Consider the following 22,843-nt stretch of genomic DNA (forward strand, 5'->3'; position numbering starts at 1 on the left):
GCTTGGTAAAAGTCAATATGACTAAGGGAAGAATGCAGTCAGCCCTTTTTGTTTATTTAATTGAAAATATAAAGTGATAGACACATCGTTACACATTCGATTCCATATAAATCTAGAAATTTTGTTTAATGCTCATACAAATGTCTGCATAATTACAAATAGTATGTACGAATCACTTAAGTTGAACAAGGCACGCAAAAATAGTTTAGAAAACGTTTTATAAATTCATATGTAAAAGAGCTAAACATTTAAAATTTGAATTTAAACAAACACTTCCGTTTCCATATCTACAACCAATGTCTCCTGCCTGCAAGAGAGTTACAAAAATTAAGTATTAGTGCGTCATCGTGAGCAGGCGTCAGTGTCCGTGAAATTTTGATTAAACGAAACGATCGGGCACCGAGGCCTGGCCAAGGATGATGGAGCCCCAAGACGCCAGTTTGCGCCGTTCCGCTGATACAGTGGGCTCAGTCCGAGAACGATATAGGTATAAGCTACAACTAAATATACTTTGCCTCTAAACGCTTACAACAAGTCAAATATAATGATAAATTATTCAGTTGGTTTGCTTCACCTCGTCTGTGTTTGCCCCACTAAACGCGATATAAAATATTTAGTCTAAAACCTAACGTAACAATTATTTACACCGCCATTTGGTAAATGGGAGAGAAGTAAACATAACAAATTTCCGAAGAGCTGGGGTGGCCAACAACAAGATGAAATAAACAAACAAGTGTAGATAAAATCTGAGAAAAACTCCAACAGCGAAAATGTTCCCAAACACAGCTTCCCAACAAGTCACGCGTTAGAATATAATAGTCGACACTTAGTCAGGCATGACCCATCTGTGTTATATAAATAAGTCCTAATATACAATCCTCATCAATTGTCTAGTTGGTGGGTAATCGGCTGAAACACGCGTCCTTTGACGCCCAGCCTGTACTATGTCAGCAGCTTGAAGAACATGATGGCCAGCGATATATTGATGAACAGCACTACAATCACCAGCTGTTGGCGCGAGAGCCAATCCTGCAACAAACCACGGTCAGTTACAGGCACCCAACGCGAAGCTTTTCAGTGCGAAAGCTCGTGGCGGTTCCTTTCAAGTTCGCAAGCGTGCCATAACGTGAAAGAAACTCTCCGGCTCCGGTTATCACATGCAACTTGCAGCAGTTTCGTCTTAATTTGCTTGCTCCGAATAAATTATACCTCAACATTGATTGTTGCTTAATTCATGCTTACACAATTATTGTGCTCTGACTGGAGACGTTAAAAATATAGGGTGATACTCATAAAAGTAGAACAGTAGAAAAGTACTCATAAAAAAATATAAATCAAAACATTTATCAGTCTAAGATAGATTGGATTCCTCAAACGATTCGACATAGAATTTTGTTAATTCCGATGCTTTATTTCCAAAATCGTGCCAACAAGTACGAAACAAACTTTATTTTAAACAGGTCAATAACTCTTGAGAACTAACTGTGCTAGCTAATAATCCATAGCATGTTCGAACTTTTTACTACTTTTTAGGCGATTATTCGAGACAATTTGAGTGATTCTGGACCCACAGAAGGCCAATTTATAATTTTAAAAATTTTGCCCGAAAACGCTTACAAAATCATCAAAAATCTAAAGAAATCCGTAAACTGTTTTACATTTTAAATGACAAAATTGTCGATTTTTAACAAGTCTGGCGGTCACCAAGCAAGCAAATTACAGTAAAACCTCCCTTAATGGACATCTCCGAATAACGGACACTTCTTCACAACGGACATCTTTGTAGTAACGTAACAAAAACATTAGAAAATAATGTAAGAAAACCTTTCTACAACGGACGCTCTGTATAACGGACACGGACAAAAAAAATCCCCAATTACCATTATTTTATATAAATTTACAATGGACAGACGGAAATAGTGGTGGTGCAAAAAACAAACATTTGTTTCAATTGTAGAAATAGAAGAAAAATTTTATACCGAAAATCCATAATTAAATATCAATGAGTGTGTATTTTTTTTAGAAAAGCCTAATAAAAAGATTGAAGACGATTGTTATAAAAGGAAAACTTGTCTTAGAGCCGCCGAAAATTCATGCTGTCTGAATATTTTGAACCTTTTAAAAAATAGCTGAAAGTATATAATACGGCTCCTTAAAACAAGTTTATAGATTTTAAGTAAAAAATCAGTTTATTTCCTTTTTTTAATAATTTTAGTTTTATTTTGAAAAGATTTCTAGTACCTAGCTAAAAATAAAAACTACTAATTTTTATGAATGTCACCCTTTTCAGCATTAGGTGCGTTCGGAAAATCTTAGTCAATTAACCCGAGTTAATTTTATTTCGTCTTGGTAATTGCTGGAGCTAGGACAAAGCAGCAATTTTCGCGAAAATAGCAAATTGAATTACAGCACTCCTAATGCTTGGAACTTTGTTGTGAATCGCCGCGTAAAATTTTCCATCGGCGTTCAATCGGTGCAATTTTGTCCACGCACCTGGTGTAAATGGGGCTTAAAATCTTAATCCTGGACTAGCGCCAGCGATTACAATAACCTCGACAATAGCGCGAGTTAAAAAAATCCGTTGGAAAAAATTCCGTTTGGTTCGGACAATAATTCATAAATGTTGGTGTAAATAGAAAAGCTGCGATTTTTCGAGACGCATTAAGTTGTTTAGCCTAAGTTACATATAAAGACATCCAAACGACAACACTATAAATAAAACATGCTCCGTATTCAGGCGCTGTCTCAAGCTCAATTTAGTGCGAAAGCTGAAGTGAAATGCATTTCAACAAGTGCAGGAACGTTAGACTCGACCTAGGTAATAACCAAAAGGGCACGAAACAGCCACGTTTAACAGCGACAGTCACAACAAAAACAGCAGTCAAACAGTAGTCTAGAGCTCTAACATACCTATCGGATCTCTGTAATGCGATAGCAAGGAAAACAAACATATTACGTAAAGGTTCATTTCACAAGAGAGTTGATCCACTAGTGATTTACCAAATGAAATGGAATGACTTAATGGTACATACAAAACAGGGCGGGTTTAATGAAATGCAGAGTCGGCCTCATGTTCGCCTCAAGCCGAGATGATCAGACTTTAAGTCCAATCATTTCAACTCAAAAATGGTAAGTGACTGGTGGACCAAGCTGACGATGCGATATCGACTACTTCTCGGAAACCTAGGTAAAGTCGAACTCAGGAAAACAGTGCGAGGCATTAGTCGAGAAAACTCAAAGTGTCGCCATTCTTAGAGGGGTCCGGAGTCGATCCCCGGAAAAGTGGTTCGACAAAGTGGAAGTATTACCTTTACTTGCGGACTGACTAGGTAGAGGAGCGGATTGGCACGAAGTCGTTCTTTCTCTTCGGCTTGACGGCGGACCTCCTCTCTGCGAGCTGACCCAAGATAGGACACCTCCTCCCTCGACATGGCACCGGTCGCCCTCGGCAGATCCTGAAAATCGGGCAGTGATTTCTTGCGTTGCAACGAAGTCTGCGTCACCAGATTCTGCCAAAACACAACACAAATCAAGCCCTAAGTCGCTACGGCGCCAAACGCTCCAGAGGGCAAGCTTCGGGCGGCCAAAGGGCACACTTGACAAAAATTTTTACAACTTAACGAAAAAATCGGAAGAAATAAAGGACCTCTTTGAGACACTTCTGTTTTTATTTCTTAATTCTTGAGCACCAAGGCAAAATAATGTCAACAAAACCGCATTATATCAGAATAGAACAAAAATATTCCAAGTATTTATTTCGTCTGTGAATTGAAAAGTGAGTTTATATCGAGAATTGTTGGTATTTAAATCCAAAAATAAATTTTTCAAAACGTCCAAAACCTGAATACCGGTTCGTTGCACTCATTAGTGTTTGAAAAAAATCGTAGGAAAGAATCTAAATGTGGTCAATTCTAGAAGAAGGAATTAATTGTGCGAATTGCCTTTGTGTGCGCTACCTTTGGCCCTTCCGAAGTGTGTCTACCTCTGAGAGCTTTCAGCGTGCCCAAGCTTTCGGTCAACCTCTACAGGTGGTGTATCAATCCAGCTTTCGGAGGCTCTGCGTGCCATGAGGGCGGGGGAAAACATGAGGTTCTCCTCCTCGTCATCGTCTTGGTACCACAACATGGTGCACGAGGTTCGCCACAAACTGACGACTCGTGTTAGTCAGTGTTGTGATATAATTACCGTCGCGAGCACTGCTAAAGCGACGCTTTTAGACGCCTTGGGCCCCCACCCTCTATGGCACCGTACTGCCAACACTAGAACACTTATAGACGCACAGCCGTGCCATGTATTCGTCATTCAATGTCAAATTTCTACAAAATGCAAAGAAACGGCAAAAATGCCGACGATATGCGGAAGTGACGCCAATGCCAAAAGGAGCACCAGATCGGGCGGAAAGGAGCAGGAGAGGTTTTGAGTTCGGAACAAAAGCCAAAGTATTTCGACAGCTGGCAGGGCTGGTGGATAAAAATCTCACTTTCGATCTGTTCTAAAACGCGGATATAAATAAAGTGAACATTTTTTCGATGGCATAAGAATAGCGGGCATTTTTGTGAAAATAGCAAGTGTGAAGAGAAGCAAGGCTTTGATCTGGGTTTGACAAAATTTTTGTTTATTTATAACAAAAAAACCGGCAGCAGCAAAAGGATGAAACAAACCTGTTGTGGCTAAACATTTCCTTTTACGAAAAAAATAATAACAACAGCTCAACATTTCTTGTGCAAATTCTATTAAATATCAAGCAATTATGAATTACTCAAGTTGTCTGGAATTTTTTTAATTTGTCATTTAAGTCAAAATTACACGAAAAAATAATTTTGGCGTAGTAATCCCTTGTAATTTTATCCGATTGGCGTCAAGAAAATATTTTTCGTTTGTTAGCATTATTCTCAAAAATTATTAGTCGGAGGGGTAAACCACAAAATTGAGAAAATCTCGGTAAAATCGAAAGAAATCACGGAACATCTAAGAAAATCAGCGAAAATCTGAGCTTTAGTACACTGTGGTTTCATTCTTTTACAGAAAATTCACACAAGTCAATCAAGAAAACGATACCTAAAGGGCACAACCAGTTTATTGAAAGTTAAAGAAAGTTGTTTTTAAGCCGCAATTTTTGCCCATTAGCGTATTTAATTTAAGATTTTTTACCAAATTTGGTACATTCTTGAGTTTTGTAACGAAATTTTGGGAAACAATTGAGTTTTAGCTAAAAAACTTGGGAAATGTTTGAATTTAAACACGAACTAATTTCGAGAATCAATCTTTATTGAAAACAAATTGATCCACAATTTTTTCACGATTTTCGATCTTAAATGTAATAGAAAACTTGGAATTTTCATAGAAAACAGCGAAATTTTAGGTGGTTTGGCCGACATTTACAAAGTAATCAAACAACAGTTTTTTGCTCAGTTGTGAACGCCTAGTGATTGGTCTGTTTTACAGTTGGGAGTGCAATACCCCTCCCATATCCAATGACAAACGTTTTAATCGCCTTGCAATTTTTTGTGCACCAGATAAACAAGTAGGAGGTGATTTTTACATTTTTATTGGTCAATTACTCATTCATAGGACAAATGAGACATCACTCAACATGTGTTAAACCAATTATAGGGCCGGTCTTCACACAGAATAGAATTTCGCTTTAAATGCGAATAAAATGGTCGATACTGTTTAGTTTTTAAAATAACTTTGGAAAAATAAATAATTACAATTATAATAATTGAAATAAATAAATTTTTAAAATCAAAATTAATAATTTGCTAATAATTAGCAAATTAATAATTCTTCCAATATCAAGGCTCATACAAATAAAATAGGATAAATTTTCAGGGTATTAGGGGTAATCAGAGGAAATAAAAAAATGGGGAAATATCTTAAAAAAATCAGAAGAAATCAAAGCAAAAAAACTGGTGTACAAAATTGGATTGTGGATAATTCTCGTATTACTCAGAGAACAATAAAAAATCGAAAAACTAAACCTTTTAAAATCGAATCTGTTGATGTTTTCTTGCACCTTTAAGAACACTAGAGAGTTATACAGACATAGAAAAGTGGATATAACTTTACTAGAGCGAGTTTTCAAAACTGAAGACTTCACTGAAAGAAACTTTATTGTTCTAGTTTTCGAGTTATGAATTTTTTAGTAAAAAAATGCCTTTGCAGTCTGTTAATTTAATGCGCATTCCGATATTTTTTAGTATTCATTTTTCAGACTCCGATTAAATTTTTTATTGCTTTGGGGAAAATGATTTGTTTGGTATTTATTTTGCTTAAAGTAATGCATGCAATAGAAAAATTCCAACTGATAGATACACCACGAAAACCAACCCTGGTTAGTGCACCCCCACTGACCTTAGGCGCTTGCGTCGTTGGCGCTCCAGGAATGAATAGGCTTTCAGTCCGTTTCGGTTGGTTAGGAGAAGGAATGATATCCTGGCCCAGTCCCCGCTTCCGAATGATGATTTCTTCGAACGGCGGCGGCTGTCCTGGATTATTCCCAGCCAACTTGGCGTTGCTTCCCGCCGCACTTCCGGTCAACACGGACCCGTTCTTCGTGTTGGGAATCGTCGGAACCGGAGTCGTCCCCCTTGCGACCGACGGCGCCCGCAAGGACCTGTCGGGGGTCTCCGAAGGACGAGACGACCGTTCCACTGAGGGCTGTCGGGACCCGACTGTGCTGCTCATCCTGCCTGTGGCTCGGGAGTACCTATCCACACTCGAGTCCCGACTGGGCGGCCTTTTGTAGTGATCGAAGTGATCTATCGAAGACTGTTGACCTAAGTTCCCTAAGTACGGCCTATCGCCGGAAACCCGCCTCGAGCCCCTCCGGAGCGAGCTCACTTGCGGGGAGATGTCGTCGGCTGGGAGGGAATTCCGGGGTTTGTTTCCGGGGAATTCGTTGGTGATTTTATTGTCCGGTGAGAAGTTTTGCTGCGGACCGAACTCGTTGGACACATTGTTAGTGTTGTTATAAGCGTTTTGGTTTTGTTGGAGGTTGAAACCTACGGTTTGCTGGGGCGGGTAGTTGGTTTGGTTGTGTGGTTTGTTGGGTATTTGGTTCGGTATCTGGTTGAGTTGGTTCGCGAGTGGTTTGTTGACTTGGTTTGGCGTTTGATTGGGAATTTGGTTGGGAATTTGGTTCGGTACTTGGTTTGGAATTTGGTTGTGTGGGTTCTCCTTCTGGTTGAGGGTGACTGTGTCTGTGTTGATTTGGTACTTGTTTTGTCGCGCTTTCAGCCTTTCCAGACCCGGCTGCTTGAAGTCGGGCGCGTATTGTTTGGCAACAGTTGTGGCCACGTCCGAGTCTTCCCTCGCCTGAGCAGCCGCTAGGTCCGCTTGCTCGGCTTTGCCTCTGGCCGTTGCCGTTCTCGATATCGCAATATCTGCTTTCTGTAACGCTATTTTCGATGCTCTTTGAGCGGCGTTCACTGCGGCGTCGATTCTTTCCCTAAATTTAGCTGATCTCATTAAAAACAGTTTCTTCTTTTGGCTCGTTATAAGGACGTTGTTCTTGTATTTGCCTTCCTCTTTCTCCCCGTTACTGAACGTGGTTACACCGTAACCGTATTTCTTGTTCGCATACCATTCGCCTTCGTATTTGAGACCATCGGATCTCTCGCTAATGCCGAAGCCTGATCTTTTGTCGTTCTTCCACTCACCCATGTAAGTTTCGGTTACTTTAGGATCCATTTGCTCGTCCTAAAAATATAATAGTTTATACTACAGAATTCGACTCAATTCGAACGAGTTCACTTGGCGCAGACACTTCACATTTTTCCCAGATTAATTTAAAGCGCCGCTGACAGACACCAGCATTTTTTAATGCTCAACCTATTACTTAATCCGAAAGCTTCCACATTTTTATGACGTAACGAAAATAAGTCGTGACGACTTCAAACCGGAAAATTTTGAAGCTACTTTAAATAGCCCAATTTAATGGCCTCCACGTGATTATAATGGCCACAATATCCGACTTTACAACCGGGCGACAAATTGGAAAATTTAAGTTTACTACACAGAGGCGCACCCAAATCAAAGTAAAGAAAACAGTGGCGGATCAAAAGCTCCTTTTTCTAGTTTGCTCAAACTTTCAAAAATTAACAGAGTATTTATTACATGCTGTGTTTCAACGCATATTTTACTTCAAATTTAATTCAATTACATATTGGATACTGTATAGTCTCTTGAGGTCATGCTGCATCGGCACAGCGGTCATTTAAACTTCAAGGTAAACAGGCAAATATCAAATATAGGGATGACTCTAGAGCGTATTACAACAAAAGAAAAATGCAACCTGAGTCCGAATTTTCAAAAAAATTATAGTAATGTTACATGTTATTTCAAAATAGACAATTGGGTTTATATTTAATGTATTTTGCAATAAAAGATTTTGAGAGAGGATAATTATCTTTATAACTTTTGCTGTCCCGTCCGTTATCGCAAACATAAAATGTTGTTTTTATTTCTTATGTTGTTAAACAAAACCAAGAATTTTGTTATATATTGTTAAAGTTGATAATTTAAACCTGTCTGAATAGATTTTTTACAGTTATTTTCACACACGATTTTTTCCTATCCGTCATGTGTAAGCAAAAATTAAATTAATCAGAAGTCTTTGCACATTGCCTGATTTTTCGGTTTTGTGGTATCAAAAGTTTTACCAGCTTCTACCTTTAATTTAAAAATAGTTGTTAGAATTAGTGCCTTTTAATTTAATAGAATTTTATAAGAAATTTTTTGTGTCCCGTCCGTCATCAATTTATATTTCTTCTTTCAGCTCGTATTTCAAATTTTAAAAATGTGGCTCTAATTGTAAGTTGCAAACAATGTGACTGGTACTAAATGCCTACAAAAAAAATCACTTCTACTGATATTGTACAATAAAATCAAAAAATTTATGCAAGTGTCCCGTCCGTTAAAATGGAATGGCTGTTTTACATTACCAAGTTTATCTATCTAAAAATGCCTAAAATATTTATTTAAAAACTTTAATACATTTGCTTAGAACACATCTATGTGTCGTTCTTCTACAAGTAAAAAAAATCGCAATAAACTATTAATTTTAGACTAGAAAAATGTAGATATTTTTTATTAATTCATTAAATTTCAAAATATCTTACCTATATAATTTAAGAATACTGTCTTAAAACAATGCTTACAAAAAATAAAAAACTACTTACTCAAGGAATGTTTATAAAAAATATCTCGGAAAATAATAGAAAAATTTGAAAATTCAGAAACAAGTCAATTTTTATCGACCTTTGGTGTTGTTAAAATATATAGAACTTACCCCCTCTGTAACACAAACCACTCAAGTTTGTGATAAAGAAATGATTTTGATTAAACTTCGGGTGTGTCTATTTTTTTAGGTTTCGATTCGTTTTTATTAAAATTGACCTGAAAAATCGCGTACCTCAACAACGAAGCTCGCATTGGAATCGGACGGTATAGAAGCGTTGGTCATGCCTGACTGTGCCGAATCAGTGCTGACCCAAGAGGCTGATGATCCTGTCGATCTGATACTGCCAGATCCTCCACCACCCCTTTTTTCTAAATCGCCAGTGCTTCGTTGCTTCTTCAACTTCAACCCCTGCAAACCCACACTCATCCCAATCCGTGCAAAAACGCAAAATACCGACCATAAGCAATCCTTTCTTAATATTTCCGGAGCCGAGGGATTGTCTCCTTTTCGTGGGTTCGGCCGAGTTCATTTTAAGGACGAAGCCTCCTCTGGAATCATCAACTCGCCGGTCTCTTTTTTCCGCCGCTTCTGGATTTGCTCCCGTATTGCCTTCATTACTGCGTAGCGACGTTAGAGACGCCCTTAATGTCTTGTTAGCTCTGTATTTGGACGCTTTGCCGAATGGCGCACTGTTCCTTACGCCGTAGCCATGTCTCATGCCTCTCAGCCATTGTCCTTGGTAAGTGCCTGCGAACAAAGAGCGGCCTTAATACCCACCCGGCCGGAAAGAAAACACGGAAAAAATATCAGCCGATAAATCCTTCGCAAACTGTTTAATCCAGAAATTATCTAATGATCCAATAATCTTATTGCCAATAAAGCGCATTTTACCCCCGACTTAACCACCTCCTAATATTGATCATGAAAGCCGCTGCCTACCAGGACTGGAGGTGTCACTGGCGGAATTTTCCTCTCTTAAGCAATTGCAATCAATTACCAAAAATCGATTCATTATAAATGAAGACGCTGGTTGTCAATATTGGTCCACGCGGAATACCAGCTATCAATGAATGAATTGACGTAATTTCGCATATGTATCTATGCAGTGTGTGTATATTTAACCACAGTGAGCCGATGGCTGAGTCCGGGTTATTTGTGGACATTTGCACGATTTTTAAATTTGCTACTTCTCAACGTGCCATTGCAGAATTATAATTAGATGGACACAAAATATTACGAAACGGCCGAATAAATAGAAATTTTTCAGCTCCTATCGTGACTAACACGGCCCTTTGTTGGCTGGCCTAACTTGGCCGCATTGTTTCAGATTTGATCCAGAAAACGACACATTAATTATGCTTTCCTAAATGTGTGAGAGCTTTTCTTGTAAATTTGGAGGAACTGAATGCAGTAAATATTACTCCGCACCCGCATGGCAACAACTTTTGCGTATTTCCTCTCATTAGCGACACTACCCTTACATTTTCTTAATGAACACATAAATCATTATTAACGACATTTAATCAAAGATAATTGTTATTGGGGGTTTGTGCAGTATTTTGTGCGATGCTAGAAAGCCATAAATACGAATAAAATTCCCTTGGCGTCGCTGTCGTGGAAAAACTAATGATACAAACAGATAATTGTTTGTCTTCCCTGACTCGACTTGTAAATGTCAAAGAAATAAAGAAGAATAATTTGTGTGTCACCAGTGAAAATTGTACACATTAGAGATAATGAACAGTGGTCACGTGGCATCGCAAGTTTCACGTAGAAAATCGATGTTTCTTCGTTTCTCTTAGTCCTAATTGATTAAACGCCAAGAACGACCGCAAATGATTAATAAACTCATTCCGAAAAATCAATCCCCATGCATATTTCAAAATCATATTCAAGGCTGAGCGAGTGATAAAAGCTCCCCCAGAGGCGCATATATCCCGCCATCAAAAAAATTTAATTTGGCTCTTATGGGATTTCACTACGGACACGTTTTATTTATCACGGTCATATTTTTGCGAATTCAATGAAACTGTGGAAAATTGTTAATCGACTGGATTTGAACCGCTTGGGCTGTTAACTTCATTAAACCTCGTTTAAAAATCGTGGACAATAACGAAAATTTGTTATTTTTGCCGAACAATGCGATTATGTTAACAAAATCCAGTAATTTTGGCACGTTTGAGCTTGTATCCGTGGCTAAAATTTTGGATGCCTTCCAACCCCAAAAACGCGTTTTTCAAAATTTGCTCGAAATGTAATCCAAATCAAACAAAAATAATAATGCGGAATGGTTGTCTGCTTTGTTATCGAAACAGGCGCAATAAACATCTCTTATCGCCAAAGTGATGGATGGAGTAAATAACAGATAGCTCGTTTAAAACTTTGTGCGATAGCTAAACTTTATTACCGAGAGAATAAAACGCTGTCGACCATTTTCGCCATTTATGACAGTGTTTAAAGAACTCTTTCCGGGCCGTAACAATTGGCTAAATGGAGCCGTGTAGAGGCAGCTTTTAGCCGACCTATTGTGCTTTAACATGATATAAAAATGCCGCAATCTAATTATAAAAATAGATTTGAATATAGCGATACAGTCTGCCAAGACAACCGCAATATTTACACGTAGCCAAGGTAGGAAACGGTCTTAATTCGACTTTTGGGTTAACACAGTTTCGCTCGAATTTATCGACGTGGTAAATTTTTAATAGAATCGAGGGAATGTTGGTCAATTGGAATGATAAGAGCCGGGAAAAATTGGGTTATTTTCATGCTGTTTTGACGTGAAAGATTTATTGTCTCTGGCAGACATCGAGATTTCTTTAATAAAAGAGCTCTCTGTTATATGGTCGTGATATTTGCCATTTAAAGAAACTCATCTTCAAGAAATGGGAAAAGTTCCGCGAGATTTTCAATTTTACCTCACAAAGGACAATTTATGCGTTTTGTTTTTACTACAACTCGCCCGTAATCAGGGATTAACAATCATTGTACAATTGAAAGCCGTATTTATATTCGAACTGTGTGTATGTTGCTGGAAACGGTCCAAAATGTTTGATGTAGAAAATGAAAACTGCACCTGATTTTCGTTACATCACTCGAGTTCTTCTTTAGCCTAATCAATTGTGAGTTCGTAAAGCTCAGCAAACGTGGAAACGAACGCGGAACCTGCTTTCGCAGAAAAGATTTTTAAAGCAGAGGCCGCGGAAAGCCCCCAGCTTTGCAACATCGGCTGTCAGAGCTAAAATTTATCTTTGAAACGTCTACGGAAAGGAGACGGTGATAAAGTATGACTTGTCTGTCAAGCTTAGAGCTGTTCTTAGCTGAGGAAGTGAAATATTTCATAAAATTCTTCCGCAGTGATTATTATCCTCCTGCTGCGAAATTTCCAAGTTTTGCATAAAATTCTCAAGTTAACAGCGTTGGTTTGTAGATTCTTAACAAATCTACCTTGTAAAATAATTAGCGTTCGGAAATGCTATTCCGTCATGCAAATTGGCGCAGGAAATTTCTGCGACCCCCGTCATTACATGGAATTAATATCTAAAAAAAGAACAATCCTTCACTGTCAACATTTAATTATGAGACACACATTAAAAATGTACATCATTTCGTGAGCAACAAACTGTCCCAACTGTTGGAACATGCACATAAGCCGAGATCAAAATCTTAACTAAAATTAAATTAATGAGCACTCGTGTCAAAAGTCGCTTCCAGATGGCATAAATAATCCTAATTTACCCAACTTTTCCCTTGTTTAACGTTACGAAAGGCACAACAAATAACATAATTTGTTCACACAGTCTCAAAGCTAACGATTTTTGAAACGGATTATCTTCTTTTACTCCATTTAATGTGTACCATATGTTTGGGTCGTAAAAATCGCACAAATATACGTTTTATTTTATTTTCAAAGATTAAAAGAACACCAAAGTATTTGAAATAAATTATGTTTAAGTACGTAGAAATTTAAAGAAATCAGATTGCTAATGTAACCTTGATCCGATAAAATCACTTTTCATACCGGTAAAACTATGTGCCTGTAACTTCTCGCCTTCCCATTGCATGACAACCTAGCATTTGCGTTTTGCGGCTTTTGCATTCAGTTTTTACTGCAGAAATAATCTGTTATATTATTACAACATTATTTCTGAATTAATAACAATTGTTGTAGAAACTTTTATTAAAAATACAATCAATAAATAAAACACGTATATGGCATTGTTGAATAGCTAATTATTGGGAGTAAAGTAAACCGTAAGTGGGCGTTTTTAATTCGGTTTCTCTGGAAACAAAAGAACACTGACCTCTCCAACTCAAAATGATTCTAAAATATTAATTTTTAGTTTATGTTCTCAAAATTTTAAAAACCAATTTATGAAAATAAAAGGAAGTCTTCGGTTTATGTAATTTGTGCACCAATTAATAAAGCGATTAAAAATTAAAAGTGTTATCCCATTTCGCCATTGAACCCTTGCCAACCATCCTTTTTAGCTCTTTTCTTCTTAAAATTACATTCGCAAACGTAAGCCACGTCCGCAATTAGCCCACCGTGCAATAAATAACCCACTATTCAGATAAAAACAGCATCCGCTTGCTAAGTTTATCCCAAATTGTGTTTATTCAGATTTGGAAGTATCGCCGAAATTTAGCAAAACAACAGCAGGGTAAACAGCTGCTTTGGCGGTCACGACGCCTCGAGGACGTCCCAGTTATTCGCTATTTTAGTGGCAAGTGAACCTCAGCACTTACAACCCAGGAATTTTAATTGTATTTCAATCAAACAAAAATTCGTGACAACAAACTATGAGAGCGAGTGTATGTTGCGAAAAATTTCGCAAAGTTAAGTAAATCTCACATCCGGTGTAATAAATGTCTAGTTATTGTAACTCAAGCGTGTTCTAAATTTATAACCGCGCTAGATTTAGGAACTGTTAAACACTCTTCTACAACCCGGAACTAAGAACTATGCGCGCCATTCCGGGAAGAATTCGACCAAAATTAGCGACAAGACTAAGCTTTCAAAAACTGCTAAATATTCAAGATTCTGAAGCACCTTTTGATTTATAAATAACTTTAGAGCGCTGTTTTATTATTTAAAGTGAGAGTCGTTTCGTGAAATAAAATTCTTTCCTCGGTTTTGTATCGATCTAATTATTGTGATCGCCAAGTGACACGTGTTTTGCAATAATTCCAAAATTTCTCGAAATCAGGAGTGAACTGAGTCTTCCAAGAAATTTTAATCATTTTCTTGTAAGTTGTTCTATGGATTAAAAAGTACACAGTGGATAATTAAAATACCCTGAAATATAAATATTTGACGTGCAATAAAGCGTAGCTACTGACTCACAAATTTGAGCTAAATATTGTACTAAAACAAACTAGAAGTATGCGAAGGTTTAATTACGTTAATTTTTATAACACAGTTCAAAACTAACATTTGAGGATTTATTGAAGCATTCTTCAAAAAAATTATTAAAAACACGTGGCAGTTGTAAACTTTTATCGGTGGATTGGAAGTGTTTACTATAATAATTGAGCTCAATTTCACGTGTCGTAAACCCTAATTGCTAATTACGCGCAACAAATTTGGAATTTGTCCATAAACTAGCAGTCAAATATAAAGTAAGTAAACAGTAAACACAAGGATTATCTGCAACAAAATAATAGCATTCCTCAATAATTTTAACCAAGTCGTAAAGTGTCTCACTGTTCTAAATTTGTAATTGCACACCGAAAATATGTGCCTGCATTTACACCGCGTTTTATTATTTTATATAAAGAAAATGACGTAGTTTTGTAAAAATAAAGTTTAGTTAACCATTCTGATTTAGCATCGTAAATGTTATTCTATTGGACCATTACAGCTTGCATTACTTAACGAGCTCCTACTCTTAGACAAATAATCTCGAGTTTGGGCGGCTTTAAAAATACTCCTAGTCCATTTCTAGGCGCAAATATTTCAGGACGAAAACTCGTGCAATTTAATTCACGTGTTCAGCGCTTTTGTGTAAGGCTATATTAGGTGGCAGTCTGTGAGAGACAGTGATGAAGGAGTGGATGATAGCTTAGTGGTCTCCCCCATCTGGCGGCACGTGGATGTGGCCCACATTGATCGTGATGGCGGGTGCGCATACCGTCCTCCGAAAAATACAAACCTTGAAACCAACAAATCCGACAAAACATTTCACATTTGACCGGCACCTCCACCAAAATTCATCAATTCTGCAAGTGATTTTTCGCGCTTGAGACGCGATGGCTTGGTCTGTGGCAGGGTTGTACTGTAATTCATTTCGCCATTTATTTCTTACAAGAGGTTCATTTAATACTGGCCATTTGCCAAGTCTCACTAAAATAGGACTAATGCTCTAGATCTTCACAGACATGTTCATTGATATTTCAATTTCCATACTTCTTGCAGAACTAGCTTAACATTTAAAACCAGAATTGTGCAAAGGTGCTTTTATCTGTTTGTCGCTTTTACGCCGAGTGGCAGAAATCATAAAAAACGCTCCAAGGTTTTTGCTTAATGCAATATCAATAAATCCCGAAACTATAGCGCGAATCAGCGATAAAATCTGGACACACGCAACGAATTTGGATGTGTGCTTTCGCAAATTAAAGCTGATCCTGAATCGGATCAGCGCCACCTCGGTGCCCTTAAAAGGATAATTTCCTGCGGCGTACACATTCATCCAATTCGTGGAACAAACATCGGCGTATTTTTAAACAACGATGATTCAAATTAAACGTGTTTACTACATGAATGAATAAAGCTGGGAGAATGGTGAATGAGATGTTTCGCTTTCGGGGAAAGGCGCTAATCGATCGACTTACCATCGTCTGCGTAAGTCTCGGATCCGTAACCATCTTGTAGGCCATTCGCCCAAGTTCCTTCGTATTTGGCTGTGGAGGTGTTGGACTGCCGCACTCCATATCGTCCTTTAAAGCCCTGCGTCCACTCTCCCCGATAAATCCACCGGCCTCGGGTTTCCACCCCGAAGCCGTGTCTTTTTCCATTTTGCCATTGCCCTTCGAAGCAACTCCCACTGCAAAATTTTTACGCAATTAGAAGTGAATTATCGCTCTCGGATGGAAATTTATCTTGAAACGTGTGGACCACAGCAGGGATAATTCAGGCAATCGGACCACTTTAGCCGTAATGGCTTCCTTAATTACGCCAAAAAATTTAACGAGAAATATTAAGTGTCACACGCCACTTTCCGTAATGGCTCTTAACGCCATTAAACATCTCAAAATAATATTAGATGAAAGCTAAGATGGGAATGTTTTTACTGTATCTCAAAAACTACAATTCGCACAGAAAGCAACGTTAATTGCAATGAATATTGATTACAGTGGAACCTCTCCTTATAGACTTTCGTGATATTGAGATTCTTTTTATGCTTTTTTTCTCCTATACTGTCCTTTTAGACAATTATAAAATTAACAAACTAAAGGAAAACGACAAAATTCACAAAATACGTAAATATTACCTAAATAAACATAAATTTGTAGCATATTACATGTTTAAGCTAGTATTTTACTTCAAAATTTATTAAATTTTGTAAAAAAACTAATATCTTGTAATGCTCCTCAGTTCATATTAGTTCTTCCACGGAATAAAATAGCCAAGTCATTTGGCTCCACATAATTTTATTAATTCAAAAAAAGATATTTTCCTTCGTTCTCGTTTTAAGTTATGTTACGCTCTTCCGTTTACGTTCTCTTCTTTATGTTTGCTCGATAAACACGTTGCTTTACGGTATTTATAATACTTTTATTGAGTTGTGGTCTTGCGTTTGCAATTTAGTGCCTTTAACTGCTTACCTACCTTTGCTCTATTATTTTCTTATCCGCCGTGTTCCTACATCCCTTATTTACATTATATTTTGCATATTTCAATTTTTTTCTTTAGAAAAATTGTTTGACCTGATCCGGGTTCGAACCCCCGACTCCCCGCTTACAGAGTGGCGCTTATACCACTAGGCCACCGGGCCCCAGCAAGTACTCAGATTTTCCATGTATTTTAACACACAGTTTTTAATAAAATCAACATTTCACACTATAATTAGTTGAATTAGACTAAAACGCTAATATTTTGAACCAATAAGTTCATAACTTAATTTGAAAAACATAAAATAATAAACAGTAAATTAAATCAAAAAAAATTTTTTTCAAGGGTTTTGGCACTTTTTTTTAATTTTATTTAAATTTTCCAAGCGTGTAAGTTAATTTTTCACATATTTTGAATGTTATGTGTTGTATCATTTGTATTTTTTTGTAAAATATTGTTCAAGAATAGGTCGCCAGGAGCCAGAAAAAAACTATCAACAAAAAAAAAATAGTTCAGTTAATCGAAATTTTATTATTTCCAGTGTTGTTCTAAAGCAAACCTTTATTTGAATTTGAATTTTTAATTTTTATTAATTTTTGAGATACAGTAAACTACTAAACCATCCTAAAATCTAAATAAAATAATGTTGAATAAATATCAAACTTCTAAACTTGAAACCTAATTTATTTGTTCTAATGAAAAAATAAAATCGGAACTCAAAAATTAAAAAAATCGAAAATTTGTGTTTGTGGGACAAATTAAACGCAGCAAGAATGTGATAAATACAATTTATTAAAGCTATCAGTACAGTGCATTTGTAATTTTACAAACTCTTCATTTTGTTGTCACTCGGAATACATTTGAAGAGATAGTCTCTTAATTCCTGCGCCGACATACAAGGCCCTCCATGGAACTTCAAAACAGGAATGAAGAAAGTCTCCGCATGGAAATGAAGACCGTCCTTATCACAACTTTCTTCACACTTGGGTTCTTTCTTTGGTGGAGACGGTGTGGTCGTTGGTTCAAAAATAGGAGGGAATGTTAAAGGTGGGCTAGTGAAAACTGTCTCGGGTTCTTCAGGTTTTTCAGTTTTTGGTGTTGTTTCTGGTAAAGGAGCAAGGGTAGAAGATGGGAATAAGGACAATGGTATATCTTCTGAAGGTGCTGTGGTGGACGATATTTCTGTTACTCTACTTGTGAAAGTAAAATTCATTTCAGAGGATGTCTCGTCTGTTTCTGGCGGTTCTGTCTCTTCCGAAGAGTAGGTCATAGTGGTGGTGACTAGTGGGACGTAAGAAAAACTACCCCCACCATTATTAAAATAACTAGTAGGATCAAATCCGAGATCTGATGTAGATTCCGAGGAATCTTCTGTGGATTCTGAAGATGGTGGAGAAGTTGTAGGTTCTGGACGTTCCGTTGTGGTTATTGGTTCAGTGGACGCCAACCATTTCAACGTAGGAATGGTTGTGCTTTCTTCTTTCTTTGGTGTAGTAGTGGCTTCCGTTGTTGTAGGTTCTGTGACAGGTTTGGTTTCAGGTGGTTCATTACAGTTCGTCACTTTCAGAAGTTGATGATACTTTTCAGGGGACACGTCAAGTGGTTTTTGGCCACCGCAGCTGACCAAGTGACTAATGATGTGCAAAAGGTGGTTTAAGAGGCAAGACTGTTCCGATAAATTTAAGTTGTGTGCAGTTTTGCAGTTACAGACTGGACTCGGTGTAACTGCGCCAGCTGCCAAAACTATCACAAACAAAAACCACACAAACCGCGTCAAATCCATAATAAACTGTCCTCATCTCGACGAAACTTCGGCCTTTTATAGATTATTATTAAAATCGTGCGTGATTGTAGAAGTGTTATTGAATGTTTATTTACAAACTCGGTGAAATGGGAAGGTCGTGGACGTTCTTAGCTGACTAAACGCAAAATACAAGTTTCAATGAACCCGGCGAATGCAGCAAGCGAAATATTTGAACAAAACGGTTTTCCCACTGTTTGTGTAAAATTTTTCCGTAATTTTCCTAGAACTCAACTCACATCTGATTGTTACAAAGTAACCCGTAAGTGCAGTGCTAAATTTAGTCAGCCTCTGACGAAGTCGATTACTGTCTCAGACCCGACGTGCAAGCGAATGAAAATCGACAGTTCTGCCATCAAATATAAGAGAAACTGGCAGTTTCTTAATAAATATTTCGCCGTGTTCCTGATTTCGGATTCAGCAAAAGTAAGACGACGCTATTAATTTGCAAGACAGAACGTGAGGTGAAACTTTAGCGTCTCTCCAGAAAAACAAGAATGGCGGTCAAAATAGCACAAGATGGTTCTTTAGGCGCACTTTACCGCAACAGGTGTTAAGGACAACACAACCAACACCCTGAATAAATTTTCCATAACTTGTGATGCTTATGCACGTTTTTGCAAAAGTAAACAACGCATTCTGTTGTTGCGGCACGAATTAAGTGTTCGTTAAACCCTGATCGAGTTTTGGATGTTTTCATTGGAGAGTAAGCCAAATTAAGAGAAAAACAAGTGTTACGAAAAAAAATTGCTTTTGACCATTTTACGATCGCATTAATTGGTTTGCCTTCACGGCAAATATTTAAATAGTGATCAATACGCAGCTTTTAATTTTTAGAAGTAATCATTTTATTAGTGAAGTAGATAACATCGTTTCATAATAATAGTTCGATTTCCTCCTATTTATACAAACTTAAATGAGAATATTGGGTGTTTACACGAAAGCAAATTAAACCACGGATTACGATCCGAAGCCCCGCAGTGAAATAAACTTGAGGCTCTATACAGTCCCCCTAAATCTAGATAAGATTGATTATTGCAACTGTACCTAAATTATTTTTTTTAGTAATGAATTAAATAAGTGGTTAAAATGTGACACAAAATCAATTTTGGTAAAGTGTTTTATTCCCTGGTTTTAATCTTGCGACAATATCGTCCTCGTTAAGGATATTTATGTATTTACTGTGCTACATAGTAATAAATTACGAGCACCTATTAAAGCAAACTGGGCTAATTACTAATTTAATCGCATCCCTTTCGAATCAATTTTATTTTAAGTTCAAACTAAATGGAAATAAAGTTCCAAACACAAAATGCTGAATGATTTATTTATAATTATAAATGTAATGTGCAATGTATTTTAATTTTAGAACAACAATAACAAATTTCGTGTTCCTCTTTTATCGTTAATAAAGATGTAACTGAAGCAATTTAATATTTAGTGTCGTTCGCTGTAGTTGTCAACTTTTAAATAAAAACTGCACGAACTAGTAAATGAATTGGAAAGGAAAACAAATTCGAATTATTTGAACATTATACGAAAGTGTTTTACCGAAAAAAATTGACAATGAACACAAATAAGGTCAAAAGTAACACTCGATTTGTCCAAAAAAAATTATGAATGAAAAGGTTTATGTTTAAAAAAAAAGTAAGTATAAAAAATATAAACAGAAAGAAACTTCATTACGAGTACATTAAAATCACAATAAACAAAAATAAACCTAAATACGAAACAAAAATCAATAGGACAATTAATTAAACAAAAAAAATTAATAGAAATAGAAATAAATAGACGAGCCAAAGTTATTTCGACAACTACAAACTTAAGTCATAATCATAACCATTCTTGTTTATTTTTCGTATCTGTGTGGTTAAAGCAATAGACTTTTGCTTACAAATCTTTCGATGCAAAATAACAGGTCTTGAAATTTTAGTTTAAAAATTTCAAGAGCAAAAAAATTACACCCCAGGGGCCGGTTTAGAAAAAATACATTTTGGTTTACAATAAAAATTTTAAGCAACACAACGAAAAATTTGCATTTCGAGCGATAACAAGATCCGAGTCTTAGAGCAATGGCTACATATTAAAGATAGTCAAAAAACTTCAAATCACATAAAGCTTTCTGCGAGCCTGTTTCATCTGCAATAGCAAAATAAACAGAAAAAATGTAGTAAATCTGGAAGAACTCATGATATAAACATATCGGTATGTATTTTTGAGTTTTTTGATATTGTTCCATCAGGCAAACTGTATGGGATTTCAGTTCCTGTACGAAATAAAAAAAGATGAGTCGGAAAGGATTTGAAAAACCGTAAAATGTTCAAGTTTTAGCACCAGTCAAAAACCACCTGATGAATCTAGTATTTTTGCGTTAGTTTCGGTAGTTAGAAAGTAAAAGCTCGTTTTGATAAAATGAATAGCTCGGTTCGAGCTGGCTCCTCAGTGATCGTTTCTATTTTTGCGTGCGCGTATCTGGAGACTTGCTGAACCCGCTCCAAGTGGTCAAGTGAAATAATTTGTGCGAAAGGCCTTTGAAAGTCTTGTAAAAATTGTAAAGCGTGACGTTATTCGCTGGCATGCGTGTTGTATTACCTCGGCCAAGTATAGACCCCGGAGACTTCGAAGCCGTAGTGCCAGGAGCCGGAGTAGGCCCCCTGGCCCTTGGGGCCGGTGCAGACGCCGTGTCCGTGGGCCTTGCCGTCCTCCCAGCCGCCGCAGTAGGTGCCGCCGTCGTCGAAGTCGAAGCGGCCGCCGTTCACGTGGCTGCGGGTGGTGGCCGTGCCCGTGGCCCCGGTGGCCGCGGGGGAGGAGCCCCCGTTGTCCCCCACCTGGTTCGCCTGTTGCATGCTCTCACCACGCACCGTCACTCACCCTCGTCATCACCACTCACAATGTCGTTGTGCGTCTTGCACGCTAGAGCTCGCTCTTGGCTTCGGATATTAATAAATATCAGCTCGGCATTTCGATCGGTCGTGTGGTAGTCGGCGCGGCACTGGCTGGTCCCCCGGGTCCGGCCGGGCGCACCGTCCCGACGCCAGCGTCGCGACGCAAGCGCACCTCTGCCGCACCGCCACCACGCGACACGACGCTTTTTTCAGCTCGGAACACTGCGAAATTCTGACCTCAAAACAATCCGAGATAAATTACACGCGATTATACAAGGTCCCGAACCATTGTGATGGGACTATTTTTAGGAAGCCCGACGATCCTTCTTCCCACAGGATGTTATTACGGACGAAGACGCTGCACTCCAGCACTCATAATTACTCAAACGCATAAATAAACAATCTCTCATTTGGTTTGTTGCATTATCTATAATTAAACGTGCGGAAATTTTCAGCAAATATGGTCTGCCACATGAATGTCTTATTTTGAAAACTTGATGGTAGATTTTGCTGTATTTTTTCTCCTTATAGGCTTTAATAAATTAATATAAAAATTTTTGCCTGAGCCAAAATTTGGTAAACTATTGTAAGTATCTTTTTCCCCCATAAATTTTATACCCGGCGCCTCCACCATATGTCACCATATTTCGTAATTCGTTAAGTTTCAAAGGATCGGTTTTACTGATGGTACAATTCATAAAGAATGGTAACCGCAAAAAACTGAGTCATTTTAGTAACGTTAGCCTATGGAAGCTTAAAAAAAACTGTCGGAATACGAGGCCCCGCTCGGTTGTAATGAGTTATGTAAAATATTATGTAAAATATGAAAGTGAAAGTTTTCACCAATTAAAATTAAAATAAATTATTTATTATTCTTACTATTTTTAATAATCAATTTTTCTAATATTTATTTCTAATCGAATACTTCTAATCATCGAGTTTAAAGTTTTCCTTTTTTTTTATATTTCTTACAAGCAGCATCTTCAGCTTTCTTATTTTTTGTACCTACTTATTTTTTTCATCTTTTATTATGATTATTGTTGTAAATAATAATTTGCAAGAAAATTCCCGTTTCTCGTTAATAAAACGTTATTTTTATTTTAACTTTCGGTTACTAATAAATCAATATTTAAGAGCAA

The 22,843-nt window shown here is 37.4% G+C and overlaps 1 protein-coding gene across 6 annotated transcripts; it reads right to left on the minus strand.

The window, feature by feature from the left end:
- Window positions 1–6: 6 nt before the first annotated feature.
- jp (junctophilin) lies at window positions 7–21,902 on the minus strand. Of its 6 annotated transcripts, XM_064357134.1 has the most exons (8): window positions 21,412–21,860; window positions 16,019–16,230; window positions 9,642–9,931; window positions 9,416–9,592; window positions 6,355–7,701; window positions 3,309–3,509; window positions 2,911–2,921; window positions 7–1,029 (listed from the first exon to the last, which is right to left on the minus strand). In XM_064357134.1, the coding sequence occupies exons 1-8, from the start codon at window positions 21,663–21,665 to the stop codon at window positions 1,002–1,004; spliced, it is 2,520 nt and encodes an 839-aa protein (XP_064213204.1). In that variant the 5' UTR covers window positions 21,666–21,860; the 3' UTR covers window positions 7–1,001. The 6 variants fall into 6 exon arrangements, with proteins under 6 accessions (XP_064213204.1, XP_064213205.1, XP_064213203.1 ...); XM_064357135.1 differs by lacking the exon at window positions 2,911–2,921 and having other exon boundaries at window positions 3,309–3,455; window positions 21,412–21,857; XM_064357133.1 differs by lacking the exon at window positions 2,911–2,921 and having other exon boundaries at window positions 21,412–21,855.
- Window positions 21,903–22,843: the final 941 nt, after the last annotated feature.

Source organism: Tribolium castaneum, chromosome 5, assembly GCF_031307605.1.
Source record: "Tribolium castaneum strain GA2 chromosome 5, icTriCast1.1, whole genome shotgun sequence".
Lineage (NCBI taxonomy): Eukaryota > Metazoa > Arthropoda > Insecta > Coleoptera > Tenebrionidae > Tribolium > Tribolium castaneum.